Source organism: Citrus clementina, unplaced genomic scaffold (assembly GCF_000493195.1).
Source record: "Citrus clementina cultivar Clemenules unplaced genomic scaffold, Citrus_clementina_v1.0 scaffold_7, whole genome shotgun sequence".
Classification (NCBI taxonomy): Eukaryota; Viridiplantae; Streptophyta; class Magnoliopsida; order Sapindales; family Rutaceae; genus Citrus; species Citrus x clementina.
In genome coordinates this window covers 16,078,318-16,101,634 of record NW_006262075.1, presented here as the reverse complement: position 1 = coordinate 16,101,634, position 23,317 = coordinate 16,078,318, and the positions used below count along the sequence as shown (strand labels likewise).

Below are 23,317 nucleotides of genomic sequence, written 5' to 3'. Positions count from 1 at the left end.
CTAATATTTTTTTTATTTTTCTTGTTAGTTATTACAAAAAAGTTATTCATATTTTCTAAAAACACTTTCACTTATAAAACATTTCATTCTCTCTTTTGTTGTCTCCAATTTTTAGACAAACAAAAGACAATAAATCATTTTTTTTTTCATTTACTAGATACTGTTTAAAAAAAGCAACCAAATGCATTTTCAAATTTGTCAAAAATTGATCAATTCTAAAATAGAAAATAATAAAACAATAAAAAAATATGTTCTAGCTCTAATGATAAAAAATGACTCCAATTTAAATTGAATGTAATTAGGCAAAGCCACCATGCGCGATGTCATCGAGGCCATCATTATAGGCGACTGGCCAAATTGAGTTTCGTAGATCATCAAATCATATCATCAAATTCTAAACAGGTTGATCCGGTATCGTTTCCAAATCTCATTTTTCTATTTTTTGAAAATATTTTTTAAAAATATAAAGTTTATTTTACATTTTTAACAAAGAAAATAAAAAAAATGATTTTTTCTTGTTTTCCATACAGTATTAAATTACAAAATAAATAATTTTCTTCCGCTCTATCTCAAAATAATATTAATAACATCAACAACAATAACGATAAAATATTATTATTATTATTATTACTATTACTACTATTATTATACCCAAAAAAATAAATTTCTCTTACAATAATCTTTTCTTTTTATATACATTATAATATTTATATTTTTATATATTAATTAAATCAAATATGCACAATTTATCATTTTTTAAACAAGAAAATTAACAAGATCACCTAATTTATTTTTAAAATTAAAATAATCAAACTAATTAAATAATAAAAATGATTATACATTACTTAATATTAATTTTATGAAATTATTCTAATAATAATTCTTTAAAATATTCCTATCGGGCTTGTTTTACATTTCTCATTTTCAAGGTTAATTTTGAAAATTATGCCATACACATTTTTAAATTTTAAAAATAAATTTAAAAATAACATTCTCATTCCATTTTTATTTTATAAAAGCAGTAATCAGAAAACAATACCCAACGGGGCGTAAATTTCTTAGATTCATAATATAACAATGAGATTGATTCAAAAATCTACTTGATACATAAAACACGCGCGTGCAAGTATCATTTTATTAAAATTAAAATGAACAATAAACTTTTTAAATCCAAAAAATAAAAAATAAAAAAAATTAACCATTGACTTGACTGACACAGAAATAGAAACAAAGGAAGAATATTGCGACTTAGTCTTCGGTTGCTGACATGTCAGCTGTCAATTGGTCTTCAATCAAACACCACTTTGTAAAATTCTCCCGTGTTTCTTTTTCTTCACAAACACTCGTTCGCCTATCTTTCTCTCCCATCAAACATTTCATACAAACACAATCAAATCCTCGAAACGTTTTTCGAGCAAAAAGATCGTCTCGAAACGTTTCGGTTCCCGTTTCCGTTCTTCTCTCGGATCAGCCTCGCTCGTTTGCTCCAAATGCTTCCGTTTTGACAAATCTTTATCTATAATGGATTAAATTAAAAATAAAATAAAATAAAATAGTTGATTTAGGAGTTCAGCTTTTGTTGTTAGATCTAATTTAATCAATCAGATGGCGAGGAATAGATCATCATCATCATCATTATCATCATCAAGTGGCAAATTGAGATACTGTAATCCGGCGTATTACCTGAAGAGACCGAAGCGTTTGGCTATGCTTTTGATCGTGTTTGTTTCTGTTACTCTGGTCGTTTGGGATCGCCAGACTCTTGTTAGAGAACACGAGGTATTTTTTTAAAAAAATTCTTTAATCTAAAAATTGTGAATATTGTTTGGTTGTTTAATATTTGTTAATTACATGATGATAATGGCATTGGATATTTAGTTCATGCAAAATGTTATGTATAATTATTATAGATATTGTACAGAATCTGAGCCGTTGATTTGATATGATCTTAGTTTGGAATCTATATTGATTCTTCAGAATCAATGGTCTCCGTTCCATCATTGCGAGGAATGTAGATTGTTTGATATTCTCTTAAATCGATCTGAAGTTTGATTAAATTAACCATTGAACTTGGTGGTTCTAGGATCTCATTTTGAGCATTTATGTGTGAGTATTGAGCAAGAATAGACAGTTAGAGCTGACAATATCCGGTATTTATGCTGGAACTTGGATCTAAGAGTACTTTACATTGAAGGAAACTGTGTTATCTGTTAAGAGTCCAGTGCAATTTTTTTATGATAGAAAGAGTAGAAGCCAATTGTAGCTAGAATTGTAGTTACCAATGCCGTAGTTACCAATGCGGGAGGTCGTATTACTATATATTAGAATATAAGTAAAATGAGAAAAATATTGACTGACGAATTGAGAGTGCGTCCAGTTACAGACAAATGAAGTTTTAGTTAATGAAATGAGAAATTACCAAGATAAGTACTTGACTCACTTGAACTTCGATGGCCAATGAAGACCAAAACATCCACCTCAAGAATATAGGCTTCCAGCAGCTAAGGTAGGAAGTACATTTATTTAAATTATTACTCTTTTGGTAAGAAACTGGAAAACTTACTAAAGATAAAGAATCATTACAGTAAAGTTGATCGGTTGTCCACTGAGTACGCAAAAACTTAAATTTTCTGTGCTATACAAAAATATACCCAATCATCTATCACCCCCAGAAGGCCAAACCAGCTTTTATACTCTATCTCAACACCCCCTTCCAATTGAGATTAACAAAGAAAAATGATGATTAAACAATTTTGAGGGGTCCATTGAGTTGTTAAAAAAGATTGAGGAAGGCTGAAGTTGAGAGGGGGCAACAGTCCTTGAAAAGACCTACACTAATTTGTACGTCTTGCACAATGAGAAGTTGTGGAACCTATTGGGTGGATCATTTAACACCCTTCTCGCACATCAAGACGGATAATTGAATTTACAATAAATGGGTGAACAGGTGATGGATTTATTGTCCTGGTCATTCATTTGTTGTTGACATGAGTAGATTACATCCATATATTTTACTCTAAAAGTGAAAATCATGTTAGAGCTTGATCTGAATTACAAATGGGGTATTCACGAAAAGCAGCCAAGGAGAACAAGGAGAAGACTGAGCTAGAATTGATAATATGGATACACGTAAGAAAAACAGTGAGGGCTAGGAGAAGCTAGGCACCAAGTTGTTGTTTCTTGAACATGTCAGCCTTGAGTTGCAAACAGGATGCTTGATTCCATTACAAGTAATTTGTCAAAACTCCAGCACAAATGTAGCACGATTTTATAGGCATGAACCAATAAAGTAAATAAAGTAACAAAGTAGCTAAATGTTATTTTCAAAGAGATTAGTTGGTTTGGATGAGGATTACAGAGTCACAAGATGAAGAGGAATATAAAAGAAGGAGTGAGAAATAGAATGAGAAGTTTACTTTTGTATTCTTTTCCTCCCTGTCCTATATTTTATTTGTAACATCTTGATTAAAATGTATTTACTTAGCACACTACAAAATGACACAATGCCCTATTGTGGCCATGTTCATCAAGCAAGTTCTTATATAATATGTGTGAGCATAAGTTCTTTGGTGGATATATACAATATATATTCAGAAATGAATTTATCGTAAACTTTTTTTCTCTGTCAAAGTTGTTTTTTTTTTTTTTTTAATTTACTGAAATGTGTTTGCATAACTAAATTCTTTTGTATTGCAGGTTGAACTTTCCAAGTTAAATGAAGAAGCTACTCAATTGCGAAATCTGGTAGGAGTTGTCAACCTTAGCATTCTCTTATCTTTCTCTTCTACTCTTTTCTTTTTCCCTTTTTCTGCTTCTTCCGGAGTTGGATAAAAGAGGGACGAAGGAGGATGGGTGGTGGGAGATTGGGGGTGAGGAGAGGAGGGGTTGGGTATATCTTGGCTATTGTTGTACTATTGTTCATGATCAACAGATCTCTGGGTGTTTTGATCAATTAAGCTGAAACCAACCTATTTTTCTCCCAGTTGTGGCATGCTTATTTCTTTTTCCCAGGCATATTATGCAAAAAAGAAAGAATACTTCTGCCAAAGGCCCTATAATTTCTGATTGATATAATGAAATATACATGCAAAAGGCCTATTATATTTCCCTTTATCTGTCTTCGATGCTATTTATGTGACTAATAATGCTACAAGTGAATTCTTAAGCCACGAGCAGCACCCTGAATTCAACCTTTATGGGCAGTTTTCTAAGGGATTCTTAACTGTCGTTTTGATGCAAAATTTATTCTTTCAGCTGGAAGAGATAAAGAATAACCCTGCCAATGTAATTGGAAAAATTGATCACATAAAACAAGCTAAACAGCCCCCTGGAAACAAGGCATTTGCGGAGGATCCTATTGATATCCAGCGAAAACAGAAAGTAAAAGATGCTATGATTCATGCATGGAGTTCATATGAGAAGTATGCATGGGGCCAAGATGAACTTCAGGTAAGTTTGAGTGAATGATAAATACTGTTGATAATGCAAATTAACATGGATTAGATATATTAATTGTTAGCTTCTCTATTCCATGTGCCTTTTTTGGAGAATTAGTGACTACTCTTTTTCCTCTGAATTTATGTTCAACAAACACATCTTGTCGATCATGGTTTGTAAATTAAAAATAAAAACATTACTTGACAAAAACAGGGGGAAAAAAAGATTGAAACTTGAATTATGGGTTGAAATGTTTGGAATTTAATTTAATTCTAAACATGATTACTTGCTGATAAAAAGCACTGAACTGCAAAAAATTTATCTAGTTTATTCTTTTGTGAGTGAATTGGATAATACCATATATTCTAATACTTTCACATATTTTTAGTGTGGAGAAGTTTACTTCATTGTTTTTTTTATATCTTCATTTCCCCATCGGGGCCTGATTTCAAACTGTTGGAGGCTGGTCATAAAATGCCTGTAATTGCCCTTCTGGGCAGAGCTGAGATGGACCAAAGCCCTAGTCCCCGTGAAGCTTTCATGAAAAGGGGTAGTCTTGTGTGTAAACATAGCATTTTGTGGTCAAACCACCCGAACCCAACTAAGAAGAACTGAACTTTGTTGGACGAAAAATGAGAAATTTTGATACATCATATATATTGTTGTCACTGAATTACTGGACTAGTTTTATTCTCTCTCTTCTTTACTCTCTCTCTCTCTTTTATTTTGTTTTTAAAATAACAGTTATGTTCTCCTGCTTGGAAAAAGGGGGTGATTTTTTTTTTTTTGGCTGGATCCTTCTAAGTACATGGTTAACTGTAAATCTTGACAAGCATTGTTTGGACTTTTTCTTGTGCTGCCTGGATCGTGGAAAGGCTTAGGGAAAATGTTTCAATTTGAAAACCACCAATGCTTTATAAACTAGGTTTTTTCAGTTTTGGTTGTACATGCTTCCTTTATAATGAAATCCAATGTGAAGATGAGTTCTGCATCAATTCCTGAACTTGCCAGCTATCATTTGTCGACAAACTCTTAGCTTATTGTTTAAAAGTTTGAATTTAGTTTCCATAGACATACAATATGAATTTTATTTACATGGCCTTAGAAGTAACATGCTAATTTTACCTTTTCATTTCTCCAATTATTTTTGTTAACAGCCACAGACTAAGAATGGGGTCAACAGCTTTGGTGGTCTTGGAGCAACACTAATTGATGCTCTCGATACATTATACATAATGGGTCTGGATGAACAATTTCAAAGAGCTAGAGAGTGAGTTTCCTTTCGTTGATTCTCTCTTTCACTTTAAATTGATTTGTTCCTATTTCCCTTTGATGTTTCTATTGCATCATTCCAATTCTTGCAAAACCTTGGACATAAAGTGTTTTGTCTAAAGCTTTTAAAGTTATGTTCTAAAATGGCTTATTAAAATGGATCTTGCCTGCTCCTTTTCAAAACAGATAAATTATTGAAGGCTTAAATTCTACTTATTTACTGATTGGCACAATATAGACCATTTATTCAGCAAAGTAGTAACTGCTTCACCTCTAAAAACACTGCCTTATTAAATAAGTGCAGCTATTGCAACTTAAAAACAGGAAATAGGCTAACAATTTTGAAATTGCTTATTTCCTTATGAACTTATTTTATTCATTGGAGATCAGGATATATACATTAGGAAAGTTGAATTCCATGCAATTTAATTTGCAAAAAGTCTGTCTATTCTCTTACTATTGCCCTGGTTAAGTGACCATTCAAGATAGTTTCTTGAGCAAAGCATCTATCATACTTTTAAAATTAGTGTGTGCGAATGAGTTGATTGACTTCATTATGTGGCCTCAATTTTGAAATTAGAGTCCCTTTGAACCTGGGTATGTTCTACAATTCTCTCAGCCTTATATGAGTCACTTCTGAGGAGTTAATGGTTTATTTAACATATCATTGCTCTGTTTGTGATTTATCCAGCCAATTAATCGAACTTTGTCCCGATTTTTTCACAGGACAGTAGTTTCTTGTTATCCAGTTGAGATGTTCTCCTAGCTGTTGCATACTCCTGGTTGTTTTTGCAAGTTTTTTGGATGCGTTTGATTTTCAAAAGTTGTACATAATGCTTGAAGCTATTATTCTTCATGTGTTTCCTATATTGTATTTCTAGCTTTGTAGTTTGTGTCATGACTCCAAACCTCATTTGACCTACTGGCACTTTTCTTTCCTTCTCTTTTTGCCCTCACTTTCTCCATGCATAATTCTCCCTGTTTTTTCATCATCTCTTAATGTCTATGTAGTATTAAATGTGTCTCCCAGATACCAATGGTTGGTGATATTTGAATGAGCATTCTCAATTTATGCCTTGAAGAGGACTCAAAACCTCCACACTCTTTAGCACAAGATTTTGAGTCTCACTTATCTAATTTTTTTAATGCCATTCTTTTGCAGGTGGATTGCGAACTCGTTGGATTTCAACAAGTCATATGATGCTAGTGTTTTCGAGACAACCATAAGGTTGCGTTATCAGGTTTAATTCATGGTTGATTTTATTTTGTGAAACAAGTGTCAGTGGCAATCGCTGTTTTCTTTTCTTTATAATTGCTTGGGGAAAGGACAAGTAATGTTCCTTTGCTGACTTGTTTCTTTTTTGATATTTCAGAGTTGTAGGTGGACTTCTTAGTGCATATGACCTTTCAGGAGACAAAGTTTTTCTCGAAAAAGCTAGAGATATTGCAGATAGATTGTTGCCAGCATGGAATACTCGCACTGGAATTCCCTATAATGTTATTAACTTAGCACATGGAAATCCACATAACCCTTCATGGACAGGGGTAAGTTGTTAGCTTTAATTTCTAGCGTTCACTTTATTTGTACTATTTAAACTTGATTCATCACATTTCATGGCATCCTTTAAGTTGATTATGCTCTTTTTATTTACGTTTCCCTTTATCCCAGCAAAAATTTCATTAAGGTCACTTGGGAAGCTCCTGGCCTGCTGTTAGATCAGTAGGTATTTGGTTGGCTTAAAATAAATGTGGTTCTTCACAAGTTTACAGCTTTCTGTCTTTCTTCAAAAAGTTTCTTCCATCTATTCTTTCAGCATTTTCTGTTTCTTTGACAGTTAACTGCTAAAAGTAAATGCCAGACTCTTGTTGTAAACCTGTTCCATTATCATGCATAACATAGTTTACACTAGTCTCTTAGTAGATTGTTTTATCTTTTGTGATAGCTCATGTGTGTCTTACTGAGCTGTGCTGGGTCTTTTGTCCCGCACATTTGTTCACGAATGTATATTTGATTTGATTGCTCCTGTCATTTCCCATTTCATAGGGTGAGAGCATTCTGGCAGATTCTGGTACAGAACAACTAGAATTGATTGCTCTTTCACAAAGGACGGGTGACCCAAAGTATCGGCAGAGGGTATGTTCTTCTTGTGTTTATGCATGTGGAAATATGTTGTTCATCATTCTTGTGTTTGAACTTGCCACTTAATGTTTGACATCTTACAAATTAGTGCTAATTATTCATATTCGTATGCACTAAGAGGTTAGTTTGAAGACCAAAAGTGTTCAGGGAGTAATCAGTCAATAGTTCACTTCTCTTTCTGAAGAATGATTTGTTCGGGTGAATGGATCCTGTTGATGGTTGCAAACTGATGTTTCAGGCTGAGAAAGTAATAGTGGAGCTTAATAAAACATTCCCTGCTGATGGCCTGCTTCCCATCTATATTAGTCCTGACAGGGGAACTCCATCATACTCGACCATAACCTTTGGTGCCATGGGTGATAGGTATTCACCGCTTGAACATTTACTATCACTTATGTGATCTTACTTGGGTTTAACATTTCATCATCTATGATTTAACCTCTTTTACTTTCTAGTTTAACTTCTTAAGGTCAGTAAAGGAGTATAATTTTGCAAGATTGTTAAGAGTTTTTGGTTAACAATGAAATTTTATTGCAGCTTTTATGAATATTTACTCAAAGTTTGGATTCAAGGGAATAAAACTTCAGCAGTGAAGCCTTATAGGTGAGGAGATTTTGTTCTCATATGTATCTGCATTCGGATCTGCAACCACTCAACCACTGCTGCTTGCTGTTTGCAGTTTATTTTCTTATGTGAAAGCCAAAGACAAACATGCTACTGTAAAATTTAGATGTGGTGGGGGCTGGACTGGTCAATGTGATTAAATGTTAAATGATTCTATTTTCACTGGGATTTTGGTGAAAAGGAATATATATTCAGCTCCATACACTTTAGCTGTCTTCTCAGATAAAGCCAACAAATTAAGGAGTCAGTTACAAATGCATTACAATATACTTTTATTTTTCCAATAGTAGCTCCCACTTTCTAATTCTGAAATATTAAAAAAAAAAAATCTTTACAATGGTACATGTTTAGGATAATGAGTCTGGTAGAATTCACATTTCAGTGTGGAAAATTACTGGGACTGAAAAAAAGAAAAAGAACAAATGACAACTAATGCAGGATGGATATCATGTTTTAATATTTAAAGTGTCTGCAATCGTGCTCTGGTCAAGACTCAACCTTTTTCTCTCTGTAGTATCCAGGTGTCTGTGCTCATAAATTTCTTGATGTCAAAGTTTTGTTGTGGAATCTTTCAAGCAGGGACATGTGGGAGACATCAATGAAAGGTCTATTAAGCTTGGTTAGGAGATCAACACCATCGTCTTTTACATACATTTGTGAGAAGAATGGGGACTCGCTGATAGACAAGGTAATACTCAGTTACACTACTGTAGGGATGCATTAGTAATTGCTAGATATTGATGGCTATTTTGACACCATGCCTATGCAGATGGATGAATTAGCATGCTTCGCTCCTGGAATGATTGCTTTAGGATCTTCTGGTTATGGACCCGGTGACTCTGAGAAATTTCTCTCTCTTGCAGAAGAGGTATTCCTTCTGTCTCACTTCGGAAAATATATTAATACCCAAATTTTGTGCAAGAACAAGAAAAAAGAACATTGTTTTGTGAACTCATATACGTTGTGATGAATAATGCAATGTCTTCACCTCCAATTTTAAGGTACCGTTTTAAGTTACCGAATGACATGATTTTTGAAATTGAATGAAGTTTCGATCACATATATGTGAATTTTGTTTGGCAAGAATCATCTGGATTACCAAATTACCCGTGACTTTGAAACTGATAGGTTGTTAAACATTTCAAAGGAATTTCAAGAAAGAAATGGACAAATTTTTGAAAGCTCTGGGAAAGATTTTCGAAATTGAATGAAGTTTTGATAATATATACCTGAATTTTGTTTGGAAGAAGCATCTGGGGTACCAAATTATCTACTAAGACTGATAGGTTATTGAAGTCAAAGGAATTTCTACAAACACGGGGGGAAAAAGGGTGATTTTGAAAGCTTGGCTGGGGAAGATGGTTAACTGTTTTATGGGATAAGGCAAGAATTTAGGGTGCTTTTTTCTTTGGGCATCAGAGACAAGAATTTTAGGACCCGTTTTTCTTTTACATAAGTTCAAATTGGGAAGTGTATTGGGCTAAGTCGAATATCGTCTTGATTTTTACAGTCAAGAGTGTTTTATCTTTGGCTTGAGTGGAAAGGTTCTTTGTAAATAGATTTTGAGGTTCTGCCAGGCTGATCCTGGTTTTTTTGACTGCTTGTTCACTTTTTTGTAAACCTCACATTGTTTAGAATATAATTCAAGTTTCTGTTTCTTAATAAAAAAATGATAGAAGGACATAAAATATGTGTGTCTGTTGGTGTATGTCTCTTATTGCCGATTGGTTTGGCCTCTTACATTGGAAGCAAAAGGTCAAGTGTTCAATTCCAAGGAGAGATTTTTAATTTGGGTTGGGGAGGAAAGAGAAAAATATTAACAAATCTCTGATTGAATGATTTACCAGATACATATGGAAGTTGGGAGATGATCTGATTTGTTTGGGGTATAAGACCGAGATGGTTTTGTATGAATCTCATATTTGGTTAATCTTTTCTTTTCCTAGTAGGCCAGTACTTAAAGGAATAAACCAGAACCAAAATTTTTAATTTGAAATATAATTTAATTTGGATTGCTGACCTAACCATTCATTAGCTTCTAGTGTATGGTCCTTCTTTCCCATATCAAAACCAAGGATGATGTGAGATGGGTTTTTCACTGGATGTTTCTGTCTTTTTTTGCAGCTTGCTTGGACATGTTATAACTTCTACCAGTCAACACCGACAAAATTGGCTGGAGAGAATTACTTCTTTCGTGATGGGCAGGTTTGCAGTTTTTGTATTATCAAATGAATTTTCAATTTTTAAGGTACTGCTGTTTACCAGTGTTCATTTGTTACATTTTCAGGACATGTCTGTGGGCACATCATGGAACATACTGAGACCTGAGACTGTTGAATCACTTTTTTACTTGTGGCGTCTAACTGGCAACAAGACATACAAAGAGTGGGGTTGGAACATATTTCAGGCATTCGAAAAGAACTCCCGAATAGAATCAGGATATGTTGGACTGAAAGATGTAAGGACACCTCAAACCTCCAACATTAAATAAGATCTTTTTCTATAAATATTCTGTATGCTTCAGTATGTTTTCATCAAAAAGCTGACGTGATACGAAACTTGGGGATGCTTTTTTAGAAAATGCGCTTCTTAGTATCTTTGACTGTTAAACCTCCGTAGTAAAGAATGTTTGATCTTTTGTTTTAAATAGTTGTTTGCATTAGTGAGCATAGTCTGCTAACTATACACAAAAGCAATTTCCATTGGCAGATTTTTAGCTAAATCTTGGGACAATCTATACGGTCATTTATGAGCCGACATTTGGTAAAAAACGGTGAAAATGTTTTTAAATGTTTTGGTTATTCGGTCTTCTGTTATATATTTTTCTATTTCTTCTGCATGTCTATCCTTTCCGGTGGATTTGTTAATATGCTCTTATTTATACTGCTAATGTGCTCTTATTTATTTACGAATGATTGTTGTGTTTTCTCAGGTTAATACTGGCGACAAAGACAACATGATGCAAAGCTTCTTTCTTGCAGAGACACTGAAATATCTGTATCTTCTTTTCTCTCCCACAACAGTAATCTCATTAGATGAGTGGGTTTTCAATACAGAAGCCCACCCATTAAAAATTGTGACCCAACGTGATGGAGAGATCTCTGGGAGATCGGATGGCCATCATAGACCAAATATCAGGTTACGTGGTAGAAAGGGAGGTCGATTCATTGATGATATCAGGATTCATTAGCTGTTATCTATTTTTGGTTGAACAAATTTGATAATTCCAGGCTCTAATCAGATGAAGAGCCAGAGAGAGTTAGAAAGTTGGTGTACTCGAAATCAGATCCAGAGCCTGATGAATTCTGCTGTTCCCTTTTCGGCAAACAATGCGACTTTAACAGATTCTCTCTGCTTCAGCTGATAGGAAATGTTGTACCCTATGATAAAAATGTTGAATAGAACTTAAGGTGATTGATATGTAGCATAGAGTATATAGATATTGCCATCTGTTATTATTATTTCACAGGAATATGGGTTTTGAGTTCTGACCCAACCTGTTATTAAACAGCGAGGTGATACCAATCTGTAACTTTTTGTTAAGAATATTTGAGATGCCTTGAGCTTTTTCATCACTTCCTTGCAAGTCACTGCTAAAGCTTGAATTAATGATACATGGTTTACCATTCTAGTTTTCTGATAATGCAGTGTTGTAAAGTTTATCATCGGTCTTATTACTGATATTGCGAGGCGTAGCAATAGCAAGCAGATTTTTGGTCCCCCCGTTGTTCGCTAATCGCTATCATATCAAGCTCTTCAGGTTCAATCTCGCCTGGAAATGAAACAAATGAGCAGGGACAAGCTCGATACTTGCGCTAGCAAATGATATCGCAGGACATATCCTTCTTCCTGAGCCACATGGACCGATGGACGCATCTCAAAGTGGTTGCCTTTTTAAAGGCAATAGAAAATAAAAGAACCTTTGAAATGCTCTGATTTTTAAAACATTCAGGATTCTCTCCCCATTGCATAATCATTGGTGATGATTTTGGCGTTAGCTTTTATTTCATATTTCGCTAATCTCACATGTTTACAAGCTGTTGGTTAAATGATAGGACCATATTGGTTGACTAATTTTGTAAGAACACATGATGTGGTAACTGGTTAACCCATCAGTCAACTAGTGCAGGTTGCCTCGTAATATAGGCAGCGGTTAGATTAGGTTTTAAAAATTGGGATTAAAGTACTTAAAATATATGCTATATGGATGGGTTAAATATATTTTAAAAGGTGTATTGTAATTAAAATATTTTTTTAAGAATTTCTTCGGCCTTCGGGCCGTGGTTGGGTTTTTTAGGTAAAGTTCAAGCTCGAATCTAGTGTTAAGAAAACTTGCTCGAGTTGTGGGGCCAAATCCGGCCCGAAACACTAAAGTTTGGACTGAATTTTTCTACCATCCTTTATTTTGAGAAAGTTATTAATATCAAGTGAATATATTTGAGTGTTTCAAATTATCTGATTAACTTTCACTTTTCAATTTATCTTATTACTTTTCAAAATTATCCTTAATAAATCAAAGTTATTATTTTATTTTATTCTCTCTCTACCTCCCCCCAAACCCCGTCCTTCTCTAGTATAAGTGCATAACCATCGGTCCATCACCCCCAACACTTGATCAACAAGAAGTTGCCATCACCACCTATCTTCTTCACTATTAATACATCACCTTTACTAGTATACAATGAGTTTCATCATTGGGTTTTATTAAATTTTATGAATAAGTGGTATGTTTTGTTATTATTACTAATATTGGTTTTGATTTCTTATAGAAATTTAAGATTTTGTTTAATTTTTTATTTGGGATTTGATTATGAGTTAGCATTTGATTCAAATTGTGAATCAATTGAGAACTTGAGAGAAGAAATAATATTTATTTATTTAGCAAGGCCAATTATGAAATAAATAATATTAATTGAAAAATGAGGACTGATGAGATAAATTGAGGAGGTCAAAATCACCACTCTTAATAATTACTTTTATTATTATTATTATTATTATTATTATTATTTTGTAAAAGAACTATAAATTTTTTATTGGATATCTTATATGTCACCTCATTCATGTGTGTATTTAGTTTGTAAAAATGACAAACAATTAGGTAGTTGTTTTAAAACGAAACCGCACGTCATAAATTCCTACCAGACAATTGTATTACCTCAGATAAATTAAAATGTGATTTAATTAGGGTTAGTTTGCTACCGGTTGAGAAGAGTACTATTTGGTTTATCCATCCTAAGCTTCCGAGGATTATAATTTAATATTTTAGTCCCTACTAGCGATTATGAAGAATTGAGCTAAAAGCCTAAAAGGCACAAGTACTTCTTACTTGGAGTTGAAGAAATCTATGGATTAATGACCCTAATTAATTAAATATTGAGATTAGAAAACTTGTTTATATTCTATTAAAATCTTACATAAATTTAGAAAATATATATAATTTGGGTAAATTTTATTTAGCCCGTAGTCCAAAAAAGTGAATTGGCTATTTGGGCTACAAAAATTACTTGGGCTAAATTTTTGCTTTCCACTACCCGTTGCCACTGTCCCTGCTTTACTTTCTCATTCCCAATAATCAGTCGCAGACAGTCACCTTCTTTTCTTCTTTAGAAGACGGAATATGCTGCTGCTGCTGCTATCACGTCAAGAATCCCTTTCATATTTGAGCTTTCTTTATACCAACTCCATTTCAACCCTCGATATGAATGTGGGTACTTAACATCTCGAACATTTTGGGGGAATTTAGAACAATATCAGAATTTCTCTTAATTAAGCCAAAAAAAAAAGAAAAAGAAAGAAAAGATTTAGATTTGATGCGAACATCTTGGCGTTTCCTCTCTCGCCTTCTCCATTCCTCTAAACGCACTGCCGTTTTAAACCCTTCTTCTCCCTTTAATGTATTTATAAATGATAACAATGGAAAATTCTTTAGCATTTTAGAGCATACTAATCAGTTTCGAGGTTTTTGCTCGGTTCATTGCTCGAAACGTTTCGTGTTACTGGGTTTGGTTTCTTTTGACAATAGCGGTAGTAATCAACATCATAAGTACTCCTCTAATCGCAGTAAGTATTTTGTTTTTGCCTGTTTGTTTTATTTTGGGATTTAAATGTGAATTGGGGTCTAACTTTGTGTGTGTGTGTGTGTGTATGTGTGCTTTTTTTTTAATTATTATAGATTTTTTTACGAGGGCAAAGCAGGTGAAGAAGATTGAGACTACAGATGAACACAGGTAAAATTTTTGAAGCTGTCGCCTAAATGTGTTGTTTCTTTTCTTCGAGCATATATTTTCCATTTTTGTGAATACGGGCATAAATTTATAATTTGGCCATAGTATTGGGTGTTACGAGATACTTGATTTCCCACTCTTTCAAAAGTCCACGTTGATAGGTAGAAGGTTGTAGAATGATATTTAAGGTCCAGTGTGTTTCAATGTTCTGGTGGCATTAGTAGCACTCGAGTTTATGAAGTGCGCTAATTGGTTATAATTGGGAAGCAAGTATGATCATGGTAATGTAGTTGAAATGAGTGATGATAAGTTTTTTTTTTTTAACTTTTTCCTTTTGGAAATGAAATTCTCGAAGCATGATAATGTTTAACGTTCAAATATGAAGAGAAAAAAAGGAGGGAGATAAGAGTAATAGGCACATTTGTTAATTTGGAAAAAGGAGTCTGATAAACTACTTTTCTCTTGGCCTTTTTATCAATTGGCAATTGATTTGTGGCAATCATCTAGATAGAATGTTGTGACAACTAACATTATAGATGCGAATCATTCAGCACATTACTGTGTAAACAACCTTGTAAAAGTGGTATTCGTCTAAAGAAAGAAAAAGTTCTCTTCATGGATGCATTCTGCAATAGGAACAGTACAAAGTGTCTTTGTTAATGACGGTATTCTTCACAATAAAAATGCTGGTAGAACTGTAGGAAACGTGTATTTGAGGAATTTTTCCAATCAAATAGTATCTTGAAGAACGAGGCATTTGATAGAGCCCGATTTCATTCCTAATTTGGTAAAAGGCGGGCATTTTTATAGTTGAATGAGACTTGGAAAATGCATCTGGTGGGCATTTTTATAGTTGAATAGGACTTGAAAAATGAATCTTTTACAACTCTAGCATGGGAAAAGAAGGGATTGGGATCCTCCTATTGTTTAGTTTTCTGATTAATCTTTAGCCAACTGATTTTAGATGCATGCATTCTGACAAGAATTGGAACCTGTGCTACAAACCAACAAGTGTTGATAATGTCAATTTCTATGGATGCTGATGCTTAGTCCATGTCTTTTTTATGCAGCACTGTTTAATCTTGTTATGCCATAGAACATCATGGTTCAAATACTATTAGAGTAAATTTGGTTGTTTGTAAGTATTCCTGTGTTTGTTATGTTACTGGGAAATATGTGACAAGAGAATAAACAGGTTTAGTTGAGAACTTAAACTATAATTTAATCTTTGGTATTGTTTTTCTACCAGACAATGACCGATTGAAATGATATATTTATTTAAAGAAACTAACCGGAAAAAAGACCACCCTAATAATTGCAAGAAGAAATAAATTACTAACATTGAACATGGTTATGATCAATCTGATCTGGTTGTATACGTAAGATGGCTGGTGCTTCTCTTTTGCTATCCTGTATTATATTTTACTGCCATTTTTTCCTTAAAACTTATCTGATTTGTTTCTTGCTATTATCATCTCCTCAAATCTGTATGTAGTCAAAGAGCGGTTACGACTGCATTGTGGGGAAATTTCCTTGTCTTCTCTCTCAAGTTTGGGGTCTGGCTAGGGACCTCTAGCCATGTTATGCTGGCTGAAGTTGTGCATTCGGTTGCGGACTTTGCTAATCAGGTACTTATCTTGAAGGTTCTTCGGAACGAGGCTAGCAGATGCACTTGTTTTCTTTCTTCCTTCAAATTAAATCAACTCATATATTACTCATTGCAGAGAAAATAATTCTTATTAAAATTGCAGGTGCTTCTAGCTTATGGTCTGAGTAGCTCCAGGCGTGCTCCTGATGCTCTTCATCCGTAAGTTTTCTACATCATAAGCCATCATCATTAACAATAAATCGCCTGCATTTTCCTTGTTTTTCAATCTTTCAGCACTTCATCTCATGTATAAATTTGTTTCTAGATTTCAGGCTACATATGTTTTGCATTTTTTATTTTTTATTTTTGAGTACGTTAGCCAAAGGACACTAGTGCTTTCTATTTTTTAAACTTTACTCAATGGAGACAGAAATTTTCATTCATGTTTAGAGTGAAGACGTAGGTGTTATTTTTGTTATAAGAATGCACTGAATTGATTTATTTATTTTTTCCCCCAATTGTACAGTTATGGCTATTCCAAGGAACGATTTGTTTGGTCTTTGATATCAGCTGTCGGGATCTTTTGTCTTGGTTCTGGTGCTACAATTGTCAATGGAATTCAACACTTGTGGACTGCAGAGGTAATGAAACAAATTATGTCATCCAAAATTCTAAATATTCTGTGTTACCTTAACATACGCATATTTATATAGTTTTGCGTGTTTTTTCTACAGGCTCCTGAAAATATGAAATATGCAGCTTTGGTGATTTGTGGTTCATTTATCATTGAAGGTATAGCTCACAGACTGTGATTTTAGGTTAACAACATGGTCTGAAGAGGCTAGTTTTAACCTTTTGATCTTCGTCTTTTCTTGATTTAAGTTCATTATACTTTCCTACAGGTGCTTCTCTTCTTGTTGCGATACAAGCTGTCAAGAAAGGAGCAGCTGCAGAAGGTATGACAATAAGAGACTATATCTGGCGTGGTCATGACCCTACATCTGTTGCTGTTATGACAGAGGTATTTATTGTGTATTCTTCACTGTTAGTTTAGATAAGCAATTGTACACAATTCATCCTTCTACCATGTGTGTGCACATTGTTTGTGAATCTTTGTATAGCCGTGTATGTCCCTAATCATCTTTACTGCAATTAACTACATTTTGCAATTCAAATTAAAAATATATATTTTGGTTGATTGCTGATAATTTGTTCTCTAGTTATGTCTGATACTATATATACATTGCAACTATTCTCCTTGTCTGGGACCCCTAATAAATGATTTCTGTTATGCAGGATGGTGCTGCAGTTACCGGCCTTGTTATAGCTGGAGCATCATTGATTGCAGTTAATGTCACAGGAAATGCAATTTATGACCCAATTGGTTCAATTATAGTTGGAAACCTTCTTGGAATGGTATTTTTTTTCCAAAATAATAAATTCACTTATACATGCATTAGAAAGTCCTGAGGTTGGAAATCTCCACATGATAGTACGGTAAAAGCTCTTTGTAGTCGCAATGTTGGGACCAAACTAATTTATTACTATGAGGTTATAACTTAACAGAGGTGTAGTTACAAAAATTATTATTTTGACTCATTTATCCTTAGTGTAAGTGATATACAGGGGCGGATCTAGCATGTGACCAATGGGGGGTACAGGGGCGGATCTAGCATGTGACCAATGGGGGCTCAAGCCCCCACTGGCAAAAAATTTTTTTTTTTAAAATTAAAAAAGAAAAATAATTTAGTTTTTTAATTAGCTCCCATAAAAAATTTATTAAAATAATCACTATAAATTATAAACCCCCATAAAATTTAAAATTTAACTTTTAAGAATTATAAAAACTTATATTTTAATTAAAAATAATAATAGCCCACCACTCAAAATATTTTCTATTCTAAAAAATATGATTAATTCTTCCAGTCTCTATAATAATACTGGAGCGAACGTTTTCAGGAATGAAACTCATGAAAAATCATCTTTGGAATCATATGGGATAAATGATAGTTTGGTTATTTATACAGGAAACAATAAATTTAATAATATTGATAATGAGTCTATCGTATAACATTTTAAAATATGAAAATGCGTAGAGAATAATTATAAATGTATTAGCAAATATTTTATATGTTCAAAATTTTAGTTTTTCATATTTTACTATTATCTAATTTAGCCCCCGGTAAATTATTTTTCTAGATCCGCCACTGATATAGAGGTAAAACACACACTATATTGATAATATAGTTAATGGGCATGTCAAATCCGATTTATAGACTTTGATAAAAGAGGGAGACATAATTTCAAAATACTAGTACATAAAATTTCTGTAATGTTGGGAAATATGAAAAATAATCTTAAGAATCTAAATAAATATTGCCCTTAACAACTTTAGAAAGTTTTTTTTTTTTTTATTCCATCTAAAACCTCTAATGTTGTATAGTATATATATTTTTACAATATGCAGTTAATTATTACTATATAGAGGTAATTTCCTTAGAATAGGATAAAATTGTAACTTATTACAATGTGGACTTTATTTTTTTTTATAATTGGCCCAAATCGGGATAAGAATTTTTTATAACTATATGAAGGTTATTCTTATACAGAGTATTACTATAGAGAAGTTTTATTGTATCATGTGAACTTCTAATGTGCTCTTATTTTACCATTTGGAGCAAGGAAAAGGCACTTTCTAAAAGTAATTGGTTCTCTGAGACATGCATTATAGTTCTGTCACTCAGAAATCAATGAGAAAATGGCATCAGCTGAGACATCTTGGACCTTTCTGAAAATGTATTATCGACCCTTAAAGGAAAGGGTTCTTTTGTTAAGTGGCAACCAACTTCTTCCAAGCTTTAAATAGGTACCCAATTTCAAAGAATTGACAACTCAAAAATAGAGAATGCTATATGATGACTTGTGTATGCTTTGTCATATGGTACCTCACCATTCAGCCGTGCTTCTTCAAGCTACAGAAAGATTGGCAGCTTGGGTTGCTTTTAAGTTCAAATCTTACTGAAACAGGATCCTTGTTTCTCAATTGATTTTTCTACTGCTCATTTATGTTTTGAGTTTTTATTGATCTCATGAATAGATCTGTACGAAGTCCTCAAGGGAACACTCCAGCTAGTTTGGCCTCGTGGCCTGTTAGTGAAATTAAGTGGTGAAAAGTTTGAATCCTACTCACACCAACTTTGGAGAGGTATTTAGTTTAATTTACTGTGAGATCGGGTGGCTGCATGGTAACTGGAAAGAAAAAACTTTAAAATATAAAATGCATTTTTGAAAAAAAAAATTATCTGTATGAATATGGAATTTATACATTTACTGATTATTTGAATTTGGGGATAGGCTCCCAAAAATGGTAAATAAGATTGTTACAGAAAGTGATAAGTGTGATTAAAAGAGATGGTTGAAGGAATCTGTTTAATTGTAAATTTAAGCCTCAATGGCTATTAAAATTAGAAATTTTGAGTATGAAAATATGAAAATGGCTTGTTTTGTATTATTAGTTAAGAGTAGAAGAGGAGGAATAGTGGCAAAAGCAAGATTGCTTGCTGCACAATAATGAATTGGCCATGCAGAAATTACTGTTCTTTTATCAATAATATCTGATGGTCAGGCTTATCTTGGAACTGTCATCAGATTTTACTGTTCTTATCGCTGTTTAGTATATGATATTGACAAGAGAACAACTAATAAAACTTTCACTATTGTTATAGGTAATGAACTGTATCTCCTGTGCAGGTGGCTATATTTCTAATACAAAGGAATCGTCATGCTTTGATTGGTAGGGCTATGGATGACCATGATATGGAGAAGATTCTCCATTTCTTGAAAAATGATCCGGTATGTTCATGTAAGATAAGTCTATGACTACATTTGTTCTGTGCATTGTTCCCATGTTTGAAAATCTAAAATTTTGGCAGGTTGTAGATGCTCTATATGATTGCAAAAGCGAGGTGATTGGACCGGGATTCTTTAGATTCAAGGCGGAGATAGGTGATTTTTCTTGCCATGTCCTACCGCAATTTTATTTTTCTTGGAACTTCGTTTCCTGAATTTCCTTCTAAAATCAATATATCCGTCAAAGTTTCCAATCTTCCCTGTGTTAGCTCGTACTTTTGCCGATTTGTCAGAGAGTTAATTTCTGTCAACATCAATATCTGATTATTGTCAACAACATGTCGTCTCTGTTACATTTGGCATCTACATTTTTGTAGAAATCTTTGCAAGAGTAGTAGCTTGTTGTTTCTGTAAAGAGGTGTGAATTTCTCTGATAATATTCTTAGTTTACAATCCATATGAGATGCTTTGGCATTTGTAAATTCATATAGATAATATGGAGTACACAGCATATATTTGTGATGATTAATTGCCTACATAGATGCAAACTTTGTGTAATGATAAGAAATCATTTTAATCATGTATTGAAAGTGGAAAGAAGCAGGCATTATTCAGCTATGCCACTCATGAAATTTAGTTTCATTAATGTGAATTAATTTGGCAGTAGCGGTGTATTAATATGATACGATGATGTTTGACTGAATTGAAACAGATTTCAACGGAGTGATGGTTGTACAGAATTATCTAAAGAGAACCGGACGTGAAGCTTGGGCCAAACAGGTTAATCATCTTAGTCTCTACTTTACATTACTTCACATTCTTATTTTGAAATTTATCACATGCATATTAGAAACTGATACAGTCCAATGTTTTGGTAACTATTAACTTTGTGAGTCCTAACGCTTACAAATTCATTACGTGCATATATTTTACTTTCAACTCCCTTGTTGAATTGACACATGCCATACTTCACAAGTTAATATCATTAACTATTTCTATCTGTCCGACTGGCTCCGATTACAGTTTCATGAAGCTGCAAAGGAGAAGGACGACACAGCCTTGCTTAAAATCATGTCGAACTATGGTATGAATGCAGTTTGTTTTTATATCTTGAATTGTGCTTGAATGTTTTAACATCGAGTTCTTGGTGCAAGTGAGGAAGTTGTACAGCTTTAGGAACTGAAGTTGATAGACTAGAGAAGGAGATCCAGGACCTCTTCCTGGCATACGGCACGTGGATATTGAAGCCCACAACCCCGTAGACGTACCCTCATCATGACATTTATGTGTTTATCAGTACATTACATGGCATTCTTTTCTTGTATATCCGAGAATGATCACTGATTCTGGCTTTATGCTTGTCACTTGAAGCCAATTAATTATGTTGGGAATGTTCATAGCGAATTACTGCTTCCGTGGATTTGATATACGCTTAGAATTAATTGCTTATGGTATTATTTGTTTTGAAGAGCGTACTGAAGCACTTCTTATCTAATTAGAGGGGTAATTTGCATTTAAAATGCACATTGGTCAAGTCAAAATTGGATTTCCGTCCAAGCCCAATCACACTTTCACGTGAAGTAAAATACTTAACCCGAAATATGCGAAATATATTCAAGGATACTTAAAGCGGGGATGGTTAATTACTTCTTCTTTATGTTTAATTTCTTTTCTTTTCTTTTTTTGTTTAAATAGCAGTGCTATCTAAATCTCTTAATTTTTCTTATCAATCCCCACTTTTCAATTAACTGCAGTTATTTATATAATTATCTTTATTGGAAAATAAAAATATCATTAAAACAAAAAACACAAAAACAGTTTCACAAATTCCAACCACCTTCTTCCACCACTGTTACCGAAACTTCCACAATGGAAATAAATAGCAGGTGATACTTGAGAAAAAATATATATATATAAAGCACAGGATAGTATGACCTTGATAAATTAACAGGATCATTTAAAATCTATTAATTTAGCAAATATTAATACATTGATAAATTAATAACCATTGATTTATAAAGATAATAACAATTCATAATTGGAGTTTTTATGAAGTGTAAAGGTAGTATAATTAGAGAATGTAGTGATTTCGTCAAGTTATATAATATAGTTTTTATTTGTTCTTGATTGAGTGAACTAGTCCTGTGATAATCTTTTGGTGAGATTGTATGGTTAGATCACAACTACATGGTAACTCATCAAAGAAGACATTTGAAGGCAATATATTAAGCCATCTCTCTTATTTCTCTTGACGTAGCATATAGAATACAACAATGACTTTTTATTTGAAAAGTATAAAAAAAAAAAAAAGCAATAGTGACAAATGAAATGCATAAAGCATTATAATAGTACAACAAAGAAAATCATAGACATATTAAATATGCATTTAGTTTTAAATTAGTTAATATTAATTTATGAATTATTTGATAAGATTTTTTTTAAAAAAAAACAAATTAGATTATTAATCAAGGTTATCAATCTATCAATTATTAATTTAATGAGATTCTACTATATTTATTTTTTGATACATGGTAGGTTTAGAAACAAATTAGATAGTGGGGCTAGTGAAATAAGTTGAGTAGGATAAATACCATTGAGTGAAGCTATTGGCACCCCCTCATTATCCTTATAAAACCCTACTTCAAATAAAATTATAGTTAAGAACAAATAAGAAGTCAACACACATGGATTTTTATTTTTTTTAACAAAATACTCACATTCATGATCAATCGCTTTTTTTTTTTTTTTCTAGATGTTACTTCATATGTAACTAACATAAATTGTACAAATTTAAAATAATTTATTTTTCTTTTCCTCTTTCTTATTAATTAAATATTTTTGTACTTAACATTACTTTCAAACTACAGTCTAAATAAATGTGCTATTTAAGCTAATAATTAACATCCAAAAATTCATCAACTAGAAAACTTTTCAGTTTGTATGTCGAGTAACAATAAGATTACAAAAGAAATGAAAAAAATAATATAATACTATTTTAAGTTTTAACAATAAAAAAATTAAATAAAAATTAAATTTATTTTCAAAAAAAAAATAAATATAATTAAAAATGGAGCTTCATGAGGAGATTAGTCAAATACCTTTTAGGTTTGCCAGCCCATTAATTCAATTTAGGGTTGAGCTACTAACAACACCCCAATAAAGTCCTGATAAAACCGTCTTTAT

General features: G+C 32.9%; 2 protein-coding genes across 3 annotated transcripts; both read left to right on the top strand.

Moving 5' to 3' along the window:
• The first annotated feature begins 1,321 nt into the window (after positions 1 to 1,321).
• On the top strand, positions 1,322 to 12,048 carry LOC18037421 (mannosyl-oligosaccharide 1,2-alpha-mannosidase MNS1). Its single transcript, XM_006427697.2, has 14 exons — positions 1,322 to 1,779; positions 3,697 to 3,744; positions 4,255 to 4,449; positions 5,595 to 5,707; positions 6,872 to 6,937; positions 7,083 to 7,254; positions 7,754 to 7,843; positions 8,088 to 8,212; positions 8,387 to 8,452; positions 9,053 to 9,161; positions 9,243 to 9,341; positions 10,598 to 10,678; positions 10,761 to 10,931; positions 11,406 to 12,048. Exons 1-14 carry the CDS (start codon positions 1,606 to 1,608, stop codon positions 11,661 to 11,663), a joined length of 1,767 nt encoding a protein of 588 aa, XP_006427760.1. The 5' UTR covers positions 1,322 to 1,605; the 3' UTR covers positions 11,664 to 12,048.
• A 1,931-nt stretch (positions 12,049 to 13,979) lies between these two features.
• On the top strand, positions 13,980 to 21,632 carry LOC18037420 (metal tolerance protein C4). 2 transcript variants are annotated; one of them, XM_006427695.2, is made up of 13 exons: positions 13,981 to 14,533; positions 14,646 to 14,700; positions 16,193 to 16,325; positions 16,449 to 16,504; positions 16,812 to 16,926; positions 17,020 to 17,077; positions 17,188 to 17,306; positions 17,582 to 17,701; positions 20,036 to 20,137; positions 20,218 to 20,290; positions 20,847 to 20,914; positions 21,158 to 21,218; positions 21,288 to 21,632. In XM_006427695.2, the coding sequence occupies exons 1-13, from the start codon at positions 14,176 to 14,178 to the stop codon at positions 21,308 to 21,310; spliced, it is 1,341 nt and encodes a 446-aa protein (XP_006427758.2). In that variant the 5' UTR covers positions 13,981 to 14,175; the 3' UTR covers positions 21,311 to 21,632. The 2 variants fall into 2 exon arrangements, with proteins under 2 accessions (XP_024036816.1, XP_006427758.2); XM_024181048.1 differs by lacking the exon at positions 17,582 to 17,701 and having other exon boundaries at positions 13,980 to 14,533.
• Positions 21,633 to 23,317: the final 1,685 nt, after the last annotated feature.

Coding starts and splice junctions, on each gene's coding strand:
- LOC18037421 (XM_006427697.2), top strand. CDS start 1,606: ATGGCGAGGAATAGATCATCATCATCATCATTATCATCATCAAGTGGC. Junction 6,938..7,082: donor GTTTTCGAGACAACCATAAG/GTTGCGTTATCA, acceptor TTGATATTTCAG/AGTTGTAGGTGGACTTCTTA. Junction 10,679..10,760: donor ACTTCTTTCGTGATGGGCAG/GTTTGCAGTTTT, acceptor TTACATTTTCAG/GACATGTCTGTGGGCACATC.
- LOC18037420 (XM_006427695.2), top strand. CDS start 14,176: ATGTGGGTACTTAACATCTCGAACATTTTGGGGGAATTTAGAACAATA. Junction 16,326..16,448: donor TTGCGGACTTTGCTAATCAG/GTACTTATCTTG, acceptor TTAAAATTGCAG/GTGCTTCTAGCTTATGGTCT. Junction 16,927..17,019: donor AACACTTGTGGACTGCAGAG/GTAATGAAACAA, acceptor TTTTTTCTACAG/GCTCCTGAAAATATGAAATA.